Source organism: Epinephelus lanceolatus, chromosome 7, assembly GCF_041903045.1.
Source record: "Epinephelus lanceolatus isolate andai-2023 chromosome 7, ASM4190304v1, whole genome shotgun sequence".
Taxonomy (NCBI): domain Eukaryota; kingdom Metazoa; phylum Chordata; class Actinopteri; order Perciformes; family Serranidae; genus Epinephelus; species Epinephelus lanceolatus.
Window position 1 is genome coordinate 10,886,238 of NC_135740.1, and position 17,619 is coordinate 10,903,856.

A 17,619-nucleotide genomic window follows, 5' to 3' on the forward strand; every position below is an offset into this window, starting at 1 on the left:
CTGGGAGGGAAAAACCATGTGGGCTCAGAAAAGGGGAGACAAAAATAACAACACTTTGTATTTTAAATGAATACGACACTTTATCCATATGTAACATCCTATTAGCACAACATTTATACTTATAAAGTTACGTTAAAAGTATAATACCCACTAAGTTCGTGAAAAAGCGTTGTCATCTGTATTTGTGTCCCCCCTCTCATCTTTCGTGTGGTCTGACCGTCCCACGTGTGGAAGAGAAGCAACTTTGTGTCGCATGTGGTTTAACGCTGCGCCATGAATTTATATCAATAAACACCTCAAAGTTTGGCTAATTCTCCAAAATGTTGTTTGGAAAAGATGTGCCATGGCGGCGACTGGAAGGCATGTCGTTTGGCATGTACTCTGCCGAAGAGATAAGGTGAGACACAGCTTATTAGCTTTTGCCCTCAATGCTAAATATGAGTTCAAAACAACATGCCTGACTTTATCAATGTCACTTTACCTTAACGTTTTGTTCCAGGACTCCAGTACGTGCAAATTACACACATATTTTAGCTAGGAGTTGCTAAGTCGATGTTTTTCATAGATATTTCTCATCTGCTGTTTTGTGCAGCAACAGTGAATGTCAGTCAAATGGAATAGTGTCACCCTCCATTTTCAGTTTGTTCATTCTCACCTACTTTGATTTGATGTAGCAAGATGACACTAAACCAACTAAATACTGATTACACCTACATTGATCAGTCAAAACAGTACAACCATTGGCTGGCTAAGTGAGAAACATTGATCCTTTCATTACAATGTATTGTTCTGCTGGGAAATCTTGGGTCCTGGCATTCATGTGGATGCCACTTTAAGATCTCCACCACCCAAACACCTGCAGACCAAGTACCATCCTTCGTGGCAACGGCACTTCACCATGGCAGTGGCCCCCCAGCAGGTCAGTGCACCATACCACCCCATAAAAGCTGTTTAGAAATGGTCTGAAGAACGTGTCAAAAAGCTCAAGGCATCAACCTGACCTCCCAACTCCCCCAAATCCCAATGTGATTGAGCATCTCTTGGAAGTGCTGGGGCCCCAGAGGCACCCCTGATCCATGGTGGGGCCTTCTTGGATTGGATTTGGCTCTGACCTGTCGAGGCTGGGCCACAGGACCTTTGGGTTGTGTCCTGTGGTGTCTGGCACCAGGGTGTTGGTGGCAGATCCTTTGAGTCCTGTTGGTTGTGAGGTGGGGTACCAGCATATCCCACATATGCTCAGTCAAATTGAGATCTAGGGTGTTTGGAGTTAAGATTGACGCCTTGAGTTCTTTGTCAGGTTCCTAGGACCATTCCTGAACAGTTTTTATGGTGTGGCATGTTGCATTGTCCGGCTGGCACGGAGAAGTCTTGTTGCCATGAGGGAGGGTACTTCATTCACAGCAGTGTTTGGGTGGGTGGAGTGATGTCAGATGTCAGTCAGATGGCATTCACATGAATGACAAGACCCAAGGGTTCCTAGCAGAACACTGTATTATAACAAAACGATTAATGTAATTCATTACACCAGCAAGTGGTTTTAATGTTTTGGCCAATCAGGAAACATGATAAAGCTACCAGTTATTCACTACAGTAACAGCTACCCCAAAAGCTGCTAAGAATCCAGTATTGTAGAGGCACTTAGTATAATAATGCATTCTTCTCCTCTCCTGGCTAGGAAGCTGAGTGTGAAGACCATCACTAACTTCCGGTTCCTCGATGCTGTTGGGAATGTGGCCCCAAACAGCCTCTACGATCTGGCCCTTGGACCAGCTGACAGCAAAGAGGTGCATCTCCACTGAAATCATATTACTTTATAGAGTAATGTAATGACTCAGCTGTAAAATACCATAGATCTGTCTGCTCCTGATCTGTGGCTCGACCTTACCGGCTAACTATTCTGTGTGTGTAAAGTTTAAGATTGTGAGCCTTAACTTTCAGCAAGTACTTAAAATGACTTTTCTTAAATGTAACTTTCTGTTATTGTTTCTACCAGGTGTGTTCAACCTGCTGTCAGGACTTCAACAACTGTCCAGGACATCTCGGACACGTAGAGCTGCCTCTACCTGTTTACAACCCACTTTTCTTTGATGTAAGCATGTCCACAAATGCACCACACAACCATACATATACATGCAGTACACACACATAATGATGGACCAGCCTGAGAAATTAAGATCTTTTAAAACAGTATCGACTTTTAAATAACTTTCTGAATTTAATATTGTTTACCCTTTTCTCTTATCACCTCCTACAACTCTCTTTTAATCAGAAACTCTACCTGTTGATTCGCGGATCCTGTCTTTCATGTCACATGTTAACGTGTCCCCGAGCAGCCATCCACCTGCTGCTGAACCAGCTGAAGTTAGTGGACCATGGAGCCATGCAGGACGTCTACCAAATAGAACAAGTTCTCAGCCAGGTGGGTTTAAAGTTGAATTATAGCAGGACTGTGATGAATTGTGATATTATTATTTGGGGTGTTCTGTGAATATTTTGGACAGGGTTTTTATTCATTGCCAATGTGTAAGTCTCAGGTTGCTCTGCTGGCTTCGGTTTCCCCACAGTAGTTTTGTAACTACCATAAACCAACAATTCTCTGTTTAAACTTTACTTATTAATTTGTGTGAACTCTGTGTGTGTGTGTGTGTGTGTGTGTGTGTGTGTGTGTGTGTGTTAGCACCTAGAGGAGAATCCCAAAGCCACTGGAGATGAGATCGAGCAGGTGCTCAAGCAGTTTACACACACGGTAGTTGGAGTGAACGCTGAAGCTTCAGAGAACACCAAACCAGTGAGTACACACTCACACACATGTCCAAAGACATGCAGAAACATGGTACTCAATTACAAACATTCACACACCTAAAATCACTTGACGACTTTTTAATGTGATTTAATATATGGAAACCATATTATTCTATACGCAGCCCTCACACTTGCCTTATTTTCTGTGTGTGTGTGTGTGTGTGTGTGTGTGTGTGTGTGTGTGTCTGTGTGTGTGTGTGTTTCCAGATTAAACACCTTGTTGAAAAGAAGAGCAGTCTGATAAATGACTTCTGGAAGATCCACATGAAGACGAGGAAGTGCCCATATTGCAGGTAACTTGATAGAAGTGGTGAAGCACTGCACTTGATTCTCATTAAATGTTGTCGTGAAATACTTTGTTTATCGAATCTTAACCATATACCACCTTATTATTAGTTGTGTAGAGCCATTCATACTTACAGATGTGTATAACATTCTGTGTACCAACTGATTATAGGCCTTGTTTTCTACATCCAACAACTAACCATACAGGAGAAAATCTCTGAAATGGTTATTTGCTAAAAAATCAGACCAAGAGGATAAAAATGTAGGTGGCATAATGATGAAGTGCCTCTTTACTCTGGTGTTGATAATGGTCCATTGTATGCTGTAATCATGGTTTCTGTGTGTGTAGGGGCGGCAGGGTTACAGTGCGCCGTGAACACAACAGTAAGCTGATTGTCACAATGCCATCAGGAGCACAGACCATTGTCAATACTGATGGTAAGTCATATTTGAAAGAAATTAGATTGAGAATAAACATTATTAACTTCTGAGTGACAGAGAGAGACAGAGCCTGTTCATGTCTTTGTTTTGTTGAAGTGGTGTGTAACTTGAAACTCTGCACCAACTTTGCACCCTTTGTAAAGCCCTGCCTATACATATATACATACAGTAAATTAATCTTACATTGCTTTTGTTTCTCTTTTCCTGTAGAAGATCTGATAGCTGGAAAGAGAGTCTACCTGACAGCTAGTACTGCAAGAGAGCACACCAACAAACTGTGGGAGAGAGAAGGTAGGCCAAGAAAACAATGTCCCACCATGTGCGTGAAACTGTACTGTTTTACAATTGCATCACATTTAAAGGAATCAAAAGTGAATATCTGAAGTTTGGTTTCACCAGAAGGTCCATTAGACTTGATTGAGAAGAACATATGAAAAAACGGTCACATTTGAAACTCTATAAAAACTGAATTTTAGATTGTAAATATATAAGGATGCAAGAAGGAATCATTTGTGATGAATGACATGTTTTACATTTCTTTGTGTTTTTAGTCCCCCATTTATAACTTACTTTTTTTTTTTTTTTTACATTTTTTTTTACCACTTGTAGCTATTAGAAGGAATCATTGTCAAAGTATGAATCTTCTAACCTCTCTGTCGTCCAGGTTTCTTCTTGAAGTGTCTGTTCTCTGGGCTGGAGGAGGGGTCGGTGTCAAAGGAGGGAGAGAAAGGTTTCTATCCAGACCTGTTCTTCCTGGATCTGCTGGTGGTCCCACCTTGCAGGTACAGTGTGAGCAAACACACTCACATACTGTACATTGAACCACTGCTAGTATAAAATTATACAAATACTAGTGGACAACAGTCTGTACAGCGTGTACAAGCAGGGAGGGATGCAAAATCAAAATATAATCTCATCTTAAATATATTCTTTCTTTTGTGTGATCATAAATAACAGTAGTATTAATATTAGCAGAGGATGTGTGGACCTATTGCACTATCACACCCCTCCTCTCCCTGTCAGGTACCGTCCAATCAATCGACTTGGTGACCAGATGTTTACAAACGGTCAGACAGTCAACATGCAGGCTGTCATGAAGGACTGTGGACTCATACGCAAACTTCTGGCTCTCATAGCAGGAGAGAAAACTACTCAGGAGGAAGAGGTAGGATCATTTTTAAATCCATGTTTATGTATGATAAAGCATAGCTGCAGAGACAGAGTTAAACATCTTGATTTCTGTGATACAGTCAGCCTCATGGTGTGGTGAATAGGTCCTCTCTCTTCCCTCTCAGGCTCCTGAGCAGACAGACCAGACATTCCTGGCCGGGATCCCCGGACAGACTCTGACAGATAAACTCTACAACATCTGGATCCGACTGCAGACCCACGTTAACATCGTCTTTGACAGTGACATGGACAAAATGATGACGGAGAAATACCCTGGAATCAGACAGGTAGCACATACACAGATGCTGTTGGTAACACAAAACACCACAGAACTACATGACCTAGTTTGTTCGCGTTTTAAGACATCCCAGATGCGTAAAAATCTCCTCTTCCTGCCAGATTTTGGAGAAGAAGGACGGATTGTTCCGGAAACACATGATGGGAAAACGAGTGGATTACGCTGCACGATCTGTCATCTGTCCAGACATGTACATTGAGACCAACGAGATCGGAATACCAATGGTACACCTGTTTCTGATTAATGTTTAGCCTAAAGGGAGAGTATAAGACGTCCTTGATGAAGAGGAAATATAAATAATATGAGCTCTAAACTTTTCTGTGCTCGTGCAGGTGTTTGCCACCAAGCTGACCTACCCCCAGCCCGTCACTCCCTGGAACGTGAAGGAGCTTCGCCAGGCAGTTCTCAACGGGCCCAGCGTCCACCCCGGTGCTTCCATGGTGATCAATGAGGATGGCAGGAGGACCATCCTATCAGCTACCAACCTTGCACAGAGAGAAGCTGTTGCCAAGCAACTGCTGACACCCTGTCCTGGTCCACATAAGATGCCCATGAAGATTGTAAGTCAGACACTTTACCGTGCGGCGTGAGTTAACCTTTCAGTGTCAGTGACACAGCCCCTCACTCTTCTTCTGTGGTCTACAGGTGAATCGTCACATAAAGAACGGAGATGTTATGTTACTAAACAGACAGCCAACTCTGCACAGACCCTCCATACAAGCCCACTGTGCACGCATCTTACCAGGAGAGAAGGTACGAGCTCATCCAGAATCACTTGTTTTTTTGTGTGTTTGAAAGAACCGTACGATATGTGACAAATTGTACTTGATCTTGATTTGATGCTACAGGTACTAAGACTCCACTATGCCAACTGCAAGGCGTACAATGCTGATTTTGATGGAGATGAAATGAACGCACACTTCCCTCAAAGTGAGCTGGGCAGAGCAGAGGCCTACATGTTAGTCAGCACTGACCAGCAGTACCTCGTCCCCAAGGTGAGTTAATACACACTGTTGATAGAAGATTTTCATAGAGAATAACACAGCTCGCCACAATCCTAAACTCTGTGGCAACGATAGCTGCAGGCAGCTCTTTGTGTTTCCAAAGTTTTACAGTTTCAGAGAGCAGGATTACACAGTTATCAGGGTAACCATGCTGAGATATGAAACTTCCTGCAACCACTGCAGTTTGTCAACTTAGTAATACCGTTTTGCAGCACATTCATTAACATGACATAGCCAGTAACCAAAGAAGAGCAGACCAACTGACCTTTTTACAATGTTTTATTGTAGAATAGGCAGATTCACGCACATAGTCTTGTCACAGTATCTTCAGTGTACCTCAGCAGGTTATTTCTAACTGGTTATAACAGCCATCTACATTGGGGGGCTTAGTGCTAGAAGGTGCCGTGACATTAAATGAGCAACTGTCTGACTGTATAAGACAAATTACTTCATAGACCTTTTTTTCTATTAGCTAAAATGCAGCCTTGTCAAATTCAGTGCTTCCTTCTCAGTGGATGCCACTGGCCAAAATGGCTGCCACAGTGAATGTGTAGTTCATGGGCCTCGTGGTGCTCCATCATGGCCACTGGGGATAAATATGTACTACATACAAACACATACACACATGTAGTGAAATGAACTGAACCAGTGAATAGTGCTATTAATCTGCTGCTGCTGCTACAAATGTTACAAAACCAAATGCACATGCTTTTATGTCTCCGCGCTGGCGATAGCAGAGGCATTATGTTTTCAGATTGTTGGTCCGTCCGTCCCTCCTCCTCTTTCAAATTAGGCACAAACGTCCTTTTGGACTCAATGTGAACTGTCTAGATTTTGGCGGTCAAAGGTCAAGTTCACTGTGACCTTGCATCTGTCCCATTCTCATGAATGTGATATGTCAAGAATGTCTTGAGGGAATTTCGTCATATTAGGCACAAACCTCTACTTGGACTCAGCAATGAACTAATGAGAATTTGGCGGTTAAAGGTCAAGGTCACTGTGATGTTTCTAAACATGTTTTTGGCCATAACTTAAGGATTCATATGCTAATTATATCAGAACTTCACACTAATGTTGGATAGGATAAAATGATAAAGTGATGACATTTTATATCTAAAAAGTCAAAGGTCAACTTCACGGTGACATCATAATGTTGGGTCATTACACAACACGATAACTCACCATAACTGTTACATTACATGACTATTCATTTAAAGCAGAAGTATATGCCAGGGTTTACCTGTCTGATGGTCTAAATGCTGCTTCAGAGCCTACATTCATCAGTAAGTGACATTATAACTGTACATGTTAAGAAGTAATTACACATACTAGGAAGTAACCACTCAGTGGGCAAACAGTGTTGTTACTGCTGAGTAGCAGACGACCTACTTCAGGTACAGCAAACTCCTTTTAGTATCCTTCACATTCTGGTAAACACACACAGGTCCGTACTCATGTTCTTCCCTCTGTCTTCAGGATGGTAAACCTTTAGCAGGTCTGATCCAGGACCACATGGTATCGGGTACAAGGATGACGATACGAGGCTGTTTCTTCACCAGAGTCCAGTACATTGAGTTGGTGTACAGAGGACTGACGGACAAACCAGGCAGAGTTAAACTGCTGCCGCCGGCCATACTCAAACCACAGCCACTGTGGACAGGAAAGCAGGTAATTGAACATGGGACGTTTTAGTCTGTTAAAGTGGGTACTCTCCAGCTTTATGACATTGACAACCGAAATAAGTAAGTCACTTTAGCCTAAATGTTGAAGCCAGATGTTCACTCACTCCAGCTTTCTTCTTGTCCTCCTTAACACAGCTTTGTCCATACTGTAATTGAATGTAATGCCTCTGCTAACTCCATTGTACTGTTGTGTCATTAACTTGGTGTTTGTTGCAGGTGGTGTCTACGCTCCTACTGAATGTCATCCCACAGAACGCTGTGCCTCTCAACCTGTTTGGCAAATCGAAAATCCCAAGCAAAGCATGGATCCAAGTCCCGCCACGAGCTGCTCCAGGATATAAACCTGACAGCATGTGTGACTCACAGGTACACATACATACACACATGCTTGAGGTGGACAGATTTCACTTTCCAATCCAAATTCACACCTTGCCTTTGATTGAAATGTTGAAAACTCAGATGAACAACAAATTGAGTGTAGCTGGTGTGGAGCTTTTTAAATTGTGGGTACAACGTAAGCAATAGATCACTTTTTAAAAATGTTTTTTTCTCTATTTAGTAACCACTCTTTCTTCCCTGTTTTCTTTGTTTCCCAGGTGGTGATTCGTCGGGGGGAGCTGTTGGTGGGGGTTCTGGACAAAGCTCACTACGGCTCCTCAGCCTACGGTCTGGTCCACTGCTGCTACGAGCTGTACGGAGGGGAGACCAGCGGCAAACTGCTCAGCTGCCTGGCTCGACTCTTCACTGCTTACCTGCAGCTGTACAGAGGCTTCACTCTGGGTAAGAACCCACATACAGTAAATGGAACTAATACGCCAAGCCATGTGTTGCTCTCCTGACACAGACATGTTTTTTGTGTTTGTTTCTAGGTGTGGAAGACATCCTGGTGAAGCCAGGTGCCAACAGGCAGAGGAAAAAAATCATTCAAGAATCACTGAAGATTGGCACTAAAGTGAGTTGAAGCACCAGTTTGTTCTGATAGTGTTTCCATTACTGATGTAACACCTAACAGGGTTAGAGTGTTAAGCATGTTAATGAAGAGACTACACTTTGTGTTATTCAAACCAATAACCAAAGGGAAAACATCCAAGGCACTAATCCACAGTAAATAAGCATTTAGAAATAAATGCAGCCTTGTCAAATTCAGTGCTTCCTCCTCAGTGGATGCCACTGGCCAAAATGGCTGCCACAGTGAATGTGTAGTTCATGGGCCCCGTGGTGCTCCATCATGGCCACTGGGGATAAATATGTACTACATACAAACACAAACATGGAGTGAAATAAGCTGAAGCAGTGAAGAGCGCTGTTAATGTGAAGCTGCCACAAGTAATGTTTAGTGCCTGAACTTTTGTGCTTTCATCTCTGAGTCTTTAAAAATCTAAACTGTCTGTAAGATGCATGTTCACTGGCAACCGGTGTGCAGTCTATTTGTTGCTTTCAGCTCTTCAACTTAGTGTATTCAGGTTGGATTTGTAATAAGGGGGTGGTGGCATCCATTACTGTGTGCTACACTCTTTAATCATGCTACCACTGGGTGGTGCAAGAGTCTGAATTTTTCTACCTCAACACATTGTGACTTTAAAATCAACCTTAAGCCTGCAATAACTGATCTTTTTGGCCTCTTGAGGATGGCGGAAATAAGTTGCGAACACAACACTGACATAACATCTCAAACTTGTTTGCAAACAGGTGGTTATTTACATCAGCAATTATAGTGCAACATTAGTAGTCGTTGGGAATCATGTTTCTGGCCACCTGGCGAATGTAAACCCAACTATAAATGTTGCTGTCAGCACTGAGAGTGAACCAGAACAAGTTTTAGGCTGGACTGCTACACAACGAGCTGACACTGATAATTCTCTGATGATTTGTCTCTACAAGTAATGACTTTTTACACTGTCACACTGTCATTTGATATAAAATTACTGATTATAGCTAAAGCCCAATTAAAAAGAATAAAGCAATATTTTTACTTTCTGTCTCAAAGGCCCTCCAGGCAGCCTTCAACCTGCCGTCCAATGTGGATCAAGCTGAGGCTCAGAGCCGCTGGCAGGACGCTCACCTCAACCCAGACCAGAGAGACTTCAGCATGGCCGACCACAAGTTCAAAGAAGTGGCCAACCAAGTGAACAACGACATTAACAAGGTAACCTGCCACTTGCAGTACCACCATCACTGCGACTACTATTCAGCGCAACGAACAATGACCAGTACACAACCTCTCACTCCTGTTGGTGACCATTATACCACCATAGTGAGATGGAATAGAAGTACTTAGGTTGTTTCCATCGCAGGATCTTTCCCAGGGGACCAAGAACTTTTTTCAGGAACTCTCTAACTTGATCTGTTTAGTTTAGATCCTGTTGGATAGGTCCAGATGTAAAAATGTCCCTGCCCCAGGGGTAGTACTTGCCAAAGGTTTAGTAACTATAGGGTGAGAGAGAGAGGGAGCTGCATTCGAGCCGGCTAGACAGTGTATAAGAGAGAGGGAGCAGTAGCGAGGGGACAAAGCTGCTGAACGGGAGAAATAAAACTTTATTCCCCAATAGTTTCATGGCAGTAACGTTCTAAAGCAGGAATAAATAACCAGCAAACTTTTGTGCCTCCTTTTCACTTGTTCATTATTAATTCAAGTATCAGAGTCCAGCATTGCCCCGGGGTCAGGGGCAGGAAACCTGTGACCTTGGAGCATCATGCAGCTCTTTATGTTGTGTTCACATCGAGCACGAATAAAACAATTTGTGAGTGAATTACATGTAAAGTCATCGTAAGGATGCCATTAGATGAGAATTCACGCTGGGTGACGTGATGGATGCAATTAAGCGGTGCAAATGAAGCGAGTCGCGAGATTCTGCGTCATACGTTTATTTGCGAGAATTGAAAAATCTGAACTTCAACCTAGTTGCGCCACAACAGCCAATCAGCATTGAGATCCTCCGGGTACGTATGATGCCGAGGACATACTGGCAGAAGTTAATTAATCGATTCAGCGATTTCATGCATGTATGACATGAGTCAACCCAAAATATTCTAGCATTCAAACTAGCACTAAATTCGCATGGCGTTTACTGTGAACACAACATTAGCCCTCTCTAGTGGCTTTGACAAAAATTACATGGAAATGAATGAAACATGACTTAAAACATTTTTTTTTTTTTTTTTTCGTAAATGTCCCAAAAAAAAAAAAGATATAACATTGTCAACTTAATTGTGAGTGGGATGTCTGCAGCCTGGCGCCTTTCACTCTAAATTTTGCCGAACTTCAACAGTGGTGGCTGTTGTTGAGTGTCTCTAGCTTGGCTAGCTCTGATTCCAAATCCAAAAAGGAAAAATAATGACGGAAAACAGAGCATTTTATAGTGCGTGGACATATTCTGTTGCTTTCACGGCCAGCGCTTCAAAGTTAAATTACCAAAAAAATCACGGATAGCTCACTGCCACCTGAAGTTAAAACACATCAATGAATGCTCATTTAGACCTTATTGTAATGTTGACAGGCTCATATCGACTTAAGAGGCTGTGTTGCCTTTATTATAAGGCTCAATTATGTTTTTCAGCTCCAGACTGGAGGTAGAGGGGTGGTCAGGACTAGGGGGAAGTGATTGGATGGGTTACATGGTTGCTGATAAGTGTTGTGAACAAGCTGGGTCAAATCCTCCTGTGCTTCTCTGGTGGTCCAGAGGCAGCATATGATGTCCATGATGCATCACCTCAGCCTCCAGGCGGACAGCTTTCATCTCTTTTAAAGAACTTAAATATTGACAGACTCAAGGATTTGATTTTCGGAGAATTTCTCATCACATTTTGATGATTGTTTCAAGGACTTTTTTTATTCTGGTGAAGTTATAAACATTGGAATGAAAGGGGAAAAAAGAACAGAGAAAAACAGCTGAGAGCGTAGTATGATAATTAATTTTCTGAAGTTATGTAACAGTATTGACAAAGAACACTGTGACTTTTAAATTCCTGGTTCAGTGAGTTTAGTTCCCCCCAAGAGTCTATAGGGGGAACTAAGCAGCTTAGTCCTATAGACTTATAGAGGGAGCTAGTGACAGTCAGTTGCTGCTTCAATGTACTCAAACACGTGTTTGAATCCTGCACTGGCGGCTTTTTACAAGTCCTTTAGCTCCAGAACAGCAGGCCTGCAGCCGGCAGGCATTTGGTGTCTAGCACCTTAAACAGTGGGATGCAGGATTGAACTACCAGGTACAACCCCAAATTCAAAAATGCTGTGGAAAATGTAAATAAAAACAGCCTTAAAGGGAAATTTCAGTTTATTTCAACCTGTCTCCTATCGTCCTAAATTTGTTTCAAGTGACTAGTGACATAAAAATAATAGTTAGCATGTTAGCCGTTAGCCATTAGCCTAGATACAGCTGGGGCGCATAGTAGCGTCAGATCTGTTAAAACGTAAGTGAACGGGCAACCTTCAAGTGCAAAGTTAGTCCACTAAACAAGCTTTTTTTTCCCACAAAGACCACCTCATATCGTTAGGATAAATGTCAGAGAACATATAGAAAACGACATGTAAACTTGTTGTCTTACCTTACCGGTGTGCTGCCATGTTTGTTTACCATCTAGCTCTGCTTTCCAAAGCACGGCCGAAATATCGCGAAAACAAGCAGCAATCTCATACCGTGCCTGAAATCTCACGAGAACAAGCAGCAACAGCTGGAAGGCAGAACCGGACAGTAGCCTGAAAAGTTCATTCATTTATTTTATGAAAGATTTATAAAATAATGGCTGACTTTTTGCCAGACTTCGACTTTGTGGAGGAGGAATTTGATTTTACAGAGTTTGATGGCCGCCCTTATTTATTTGAGCCAGAATACACTGAGGAAGAGCTTTGTGAAATTGAAGAACAGAGGAAGAGGAGAGAGAGAGAGAGGCGCAACAGGTAGAGGACGAGAGAGGAGGAATGGCTGCTGCAAGGCTGCATAGCTCTGGAGATTGGTGGTGTACCTGTGAATGCTGTGCCCCAGTGCCCACAGAAGAGGAATGCCTCTGTTGCAAGGAATGGGACCGGTTGCAGCCTTATTTTCAAGGTCTGGATGTGACTGAGGACGAGACACCTCCACCTGGAGTAGTATCCAGCTGGGCTTTATCTAGAGCTCGCAAGATATATTTCGGCCGTGCTTTGGAAAGCAGAGCTAAATGGTAAACAAACATGGCAGCACACCGGTAAGGTAAGACAACAGGTTTACATGTCATTTTCTATATGTTCTCTGACATTTATCCTAACGATATGAGGCGGTCTTTGTGGAAAAAAAGCTTGTTTAGTGGACTAACTTTGCACTTGAAGGGATGCCCGTTCACTTACGTTTTAACAGGTCTGATGCTACTATGCGCCCCGGCTGTATCTAGGCTAACGGCTAACATGCTAACTATTATTTTTATGTCACTAGTCACTTGAAACAAATTTAGGACGATAGGAGACAGGTTGAAATAAACTGAAATTTCCTTTTAAGTGCGTCTGTTTGTGATGTTTGTTTAGCATCATGAACATTTCCTCTAGGGATGAGCGAGTACACTATTATCTGTATCTGTGTCGTATCTGTTTAACCAACTAAATTATCTGTATCTGTACTCTGTGTATGCCAGAAAAGAGGAGGTAAATCAAAAGTGGATTGGGCCTAATTAGAAGTTATTTTAAGCCTGAAATGTATGTGAGTTGATGAGAAGCTGCAATATTTAGTACCCTATGAGAGAGTATTTACAGGACAGCCCCAGTATTGAGCTCCAGATCATTCTATAACAAGAGTAATGGTTAAACACAGCTACCCAAATGAGGTTTTTCCAATATCACGAGTATAGATAATGACACATTTTACTCGTACGATACTCGTATTCGTATCAAGTACATTATCTGTACCAGATACTCGTTTCATCTGAGTATTCGACTCAACCCTTATCAGCCCCTCATTTTAACATTTGGAGTAAAGTATACTACACGGTTCATTTGTGTTATACGTTGTGCAAGGTAATAGATAAACGGAAATTTTGATTGTGGGTCTTTGAAAAGTCCTGAAAAAGGTATGAAATTTTGTCCATGAAAATGTGTGGGAACCTCATTCGGTATCCTTATCCTCCTAGGTGTGCATGCCAGTTGGACTACACACCTCTTTCCCCGACAACAATCTCCAACTCATGGTCCAATCAGGAGCCAAGGGATCTACTGTAAACACCATGCAGGTACCCCGTCCAACACTCACCTCAACTTTTGCATCCAACTTGAATAAAACCTCATGAGCCTGATGCTGTTCACCCACAGATACCATAACTCTGACTGTGTGTGTGTGTGTGTGTGTGTGTGTGTGTGTGTGTGTGTGTGTGTGTGTGTTTCAGATTTCATGTCTACTAGGTCAGATCGAGTTAGAGGGCCGTAGGCCTCCACTGATGCCTTCTGGGAAATCTTTGCCGTGCTTCCAGCCATATGACCCTTCACCCGGTGCCGGGGGCTTCGTCTCTGGAAGGTTCCTCACAGGCATTAAACCTCAGGTACACAAGGAGAGCTGTGCGTGTTGGTGTTGTAAAATGTGCTTTTACGTTGTAGCTCCTGGGATGCCAAATGGCGCACATGAAAGAACTCTTTAGCTCTTAGAAGTTCTTTTTAGTGATATTCATGAATTTCGTTAATTAGTGATTTCTTTCTTTCTTTGAATCTCGTTGTGTTCAGGAGTTTTTCTTCCACTGTATGGCCGGCAGAGAAGGACTGGTCGACACAGCTGTGAAAACATCTCGATCAGGATACCTGCAGAGGTAAATGTTACTGCACAAAAGGCTGCAGTCATCTTTAAAGTGTGGTCATGTGAGTGTGCAGGAGCATTAAATTCACATGTCTTCAGTCTCTCTCAGAAACAGAAAAGCAAACACTACACTGCACATGTCCATGCAGGCCCAGTTCACCAGTAAACATCATTTACATAGTGTACACTATGACACATTTTCAGTTCAGCAAGTTCTTACCAGGTCTGTCGCCTGAGGTATATGTAGAACTAACAGGCAACTTATAAAAACATGGAAACATTATTTATACATAATGCAAACACTATGATATGAGCAGTGTGCCTGGGACAAACCACAGCATTATTCAGATATCAGAGGTTTTAATGTCAGGCTGTGACAAGCCAACTGGTTTTCATTTGTTTAAATGAGATCACAGACATATTGGCTCCCTTTGGTGGGAGTTTTCAAACCAACCATATATATATTTTGTTCTGTGAGGGAAATGATGCTCCAAGCAATAGTGTATTCATAATGCGGTAGTGTGAAACTTCTCTGCAAAGGTTCACAATATGCACCAAAGCAAAACCACCTCAGCACGTAGAACCTCATCCTAGGATGCATTGTCCTCTCCTCTCCCTCTCCTTATCTTGTCCCTCTTCTCGTCTATCCTCCCTTACATCCCTGCCTCTGCAGATGCGTCATCAAGCATCTGGAGGGTTTGGTGGTGCAGTATGATCTGACGGTGAGGGACAGCGATGGATCTGTGGTCCAGTTCCTGTATGGCGAAGATGGGCTGGATATCCCCAAGACTCAGTTCCTGCAGCCGAGACAGTTCCCCTTCATAGAGGACAATTATGAGGTAAAAACAGAGAAAAAAACCCCACAAACACTGTTGTTGTGAACATGCAGTATATAATAACATAAACATAAATAATGCAGATGGAATTTTGCTCAGTAAATGCTAGTGTCTAATGGTGGTATCTGTTGTTGGCTTTGGTGAGAACACCTCGATAAGTGCACCACATATGCTATTAAAACAAACAATGAAAGGCTGACGGACAGCTAAACTAGGTGTATGACCTTAGGAGGTGAAACACACACAGAGGAACACACTAGACTAATGCTTTACTTCTCAGACAAATGGTACTTAAAGGGATAGTTCACCCCCAAATTAAAAAATGCATATTTTTCCTCTTACCTGCAGTGCTGCACATTAATACAGTTAGCTGGTGTAGTTTGGTAGAAAGAAAATAGTCCCTACATCAAACTGCTCACAACAAGGTCTGTGGATTATCTTCAGTAACCGGGTCATGATTTCTGGAAAGAGACATTTCTGTTGAGTTTTTCAAATGTATTTTTTTTGGCGCTTTGAGCACCACAAGCTGAGTGCCATCTAACTCCATTATATTAGAGAGAAGGCAGACATCTCTACAGCTGATATCTCCAACACTCTGCAACTCACACCAAAACAATCTAGATTGATAAATAACCCTACAGATAAGAGGAATAACATGTAATCTTGATTTTGGGTGAACTGTCCCTTTAAGAAAATTTATAATTCAGATTTTACACTTCAGCTGATCATATAACTAACATCTGAGAAACTAATTAAGAAATAGCTAATTATTTATAGCAGGGGTTTTTAAAGTCTGACACTGTGAAGCAGCCCTTTAGATAAAACTGAGACAACTGTGCCCCCCACTTCTCATCATTACTTTTAATAATATATAGATTTCAGTGTTACTTGAATTTGGGGGTTAAACAAGCTGTAGATTACGGGTCTACAATTCCCCTAATTTGGATAATTTTGAGCCTGTATTTGTTGTCGTTTTGGCAAATTGGCATCATTAAATTATGCTTAATTAGCGATTAGCAGTTCATAATAGTAATGTAGCCATGGATGCACAGACAGCCAATGCTGGATTAGTTTGATACTGAAAGAAAAAACAAAAAAAAACAAAAAAAACCCAACAACATAAATTTTAATATATCTCAGAGTATTCAGGGTTTTCCCTGGCTCAGAAAGGGGCTTTGGTGGTGATATCTGTGGTGCGCGCTTCGTATTTGCATTTACAGATCATGCAAATGTATTAAGCGATGCCATATCTTCTCTATTAGACGAGAGAGTTCCAAATAATACAGTACATTAGGGCTGGGCGATATGATCAAAATCTCATATCCCGATATAGGTCATTTCATATCCCCATAACGATACATATCCCGATATAGCACATTTTAATCCAATGAATACATTTTTTTTCCCTCCCATCCCCGGTCCCACACCCCTCTTTGGTGAAGGGGATTTTCCATTGGTAGAGGGCTAAAACGGCTTTGGCGGCCACCAAAATATTTTCTATGCAGGGAAAACCCTGAGTATTTATAGAGGTGTATTCATGATGGACGTGGGAGATAATGATATTCTTGTAAAAGTACGTCACATTAAATTGATCTCTTCAGTTTGTCAGATAATCTGTAACCTGTAACTGGGGCGCATGTGATACTTTTGGTCTATAATTATACAGTTACATTGGCCACAACAAAACAGATTTTAGCCACCTAAAAAAACAAAAACAAAAAAACTCCAAAATCCTCAGGTTAAACGTACATTATATTTGGAATATTTTCACCACTTAATCTCGCACTCTAAATGATCGAAGCAGCGGTAGACCAGCACCTCCTGTGTTCTGGGAAGTAAGATTACTGTTTTTGTCCATGGAGTCTGGTGGCTTTACGATAGCTTCAGTTCCCCGTTGAGAAAGGCTGTCAGGTGGCATGTTCAAGCAGGGAAAGTATTCTAAATATAGCATACTCTCAAACTGATATAATCTCTTTCTCTGCTGCTGCTGCTGTAGCCCATCTGCTTAGAGGTTTGATGTGTTGTCTGTTCAAAGATGCTCTTCTGCATACCTCCCTTGTAACGAGTGGTTATTTGAGTTACTGTTGCCTTGTTATGAGCTCAAACCAGTCTGGCCATGCTCCTCTCAACAAGGCGTTTTCGCCCAGAGAACTGCACCTGCTGTTCACTGGATATTTTCTCTTTTTCGGACCATCCTCTGTAAACCCTAGAGATCTTTGTGTGTGGAAAAACCTAGGAGATCATCGGTTTCTGAAATACTCAGACCAGTCCGTCTGGCACCAACAAACATGCCACGTTCAAAGTCATTTATATCACTTTTCTTTCCCATTCTGATGCTTGATTTGAATTTTAGTA

At 42.1% G+C, this 17,619-nt stretch overlaps 1 protein-coding gene and 2 non-coding genes across 3 annotated transcripts in view; all 3 read left to right on the forward strand.

The window, feature by feature from the left end:
• Positions 1 to 209: 209 nt before the first annotated feature.
• polr1a (RNA polymerase I subunit A) overlaps positions 210 to 17,619 on the forward strand; it is a 32,100-nt gene continuing 14,690 nt past the window's right edge. The window contains exons 1-24 of the mRNA XM_033633020.2: positions 210 to 397; positions 1,676 to 1,784; positions 1,994 to 2,089; positions 2,270 to 2,419; positions 2,678 to 2,788; positions 3,010 to 3,095; positions 3,437 to 3,525; positions 3,739 to 3,819; positions 4,193 to 4,310; positions 4,552 to 4,693; positions 4,824 to 4,985; positions 5,098 to 5,220; positions 5,329 to 5,556; positions 5,642 to 5,749; positions 5,845 to 5,991; positions 7,477 to 7,668; positions 7,899 to 8,048; positions 8,279 to 8,462; positions 8,552 to 8,634; positions 9,670 to 9,828; positions 13,776 to 13,874; positions 14,028 to 14,180; positions 14,359 to 14,441; positions 15,102 to 15,267. Of these exons, the coding sequence (XP_033488911.2) occupies positions 321 to 397; positions 1,676 to 1,784; positions 1,994 to 2,089; positions 2,270 to 2,419; positions 2,678 to 2,788; positions 3,010 to 3,095; positions 3,437 to 3,525; positions 3,739 to 3,819; positions 4,193 to 4,310; positions 4,552 to 4,693; positions 4,824 to 4,985; positions 5,098 to 5,220; positions 5,329 to 5,556; positions 5,642 to 5,749; positions 5,845 to 5,991; positions 7,477 to 7,668; positions 7,899 to 8,048; positions 8,279 to 8,462; positions 8,552 to 8,634; positions 9,670 to 9,828; positions 13,776 to 13,874; positions 14,028 to 14,180; positions 14,359 to 14,441; positions 15,102 to 15,267 (3,096 nt within the window). The 5' untranslated portion in view covers positions 210 to 320. The remainder of the gene's footprint in view (positions 398 to 1,675; positions 1,785 to 1,993; positions 2,090 to 2,269; positions 2,420 to 2,677; positions 2,789 to 3,009; positions 3,096 to 3,436; positions 3,526 to 3,738; positions 3,820 to 4,192; positions 4,311 to 4,551; positions 4,694 to 4,823; positions 4,986 to 5,097; positions 5,221 to 5,328; positions 5,557 to 5,641; positions 5,750 to 5,844; positions 5,992 to 7,476; positions 7,669 to 7,898; positions 8,049 to 8,278; positions 8,463 to 8,551; positions 8,635 to 9,669; positions 9,829 to 13,775; positions 13,875 to 14,027; positions 14,181 to 14,358; positions 14,442 to 15,101; positions 15,268 to 17,619) is intronic.
• LOC117261516 (small nucleolar RNA SNORA5) lies at positions 6,479 to 6,615 on the forward strand. The gene has a single exon (XR_004502049.1). It is a non-coding gene; the product is annotated as a small nucleolar RNA SNORA5 (small nucleolar RNA).
• Positions 8,810 to 8,946, forward strand: LOC117261517 (small nucleolar RNA SNORA5). The gene has a single exon (XR_004502050.1). It is a non-coding gene; the product is annotated as a small nucleolar RNA SNORA5 (small nucleolar RNA).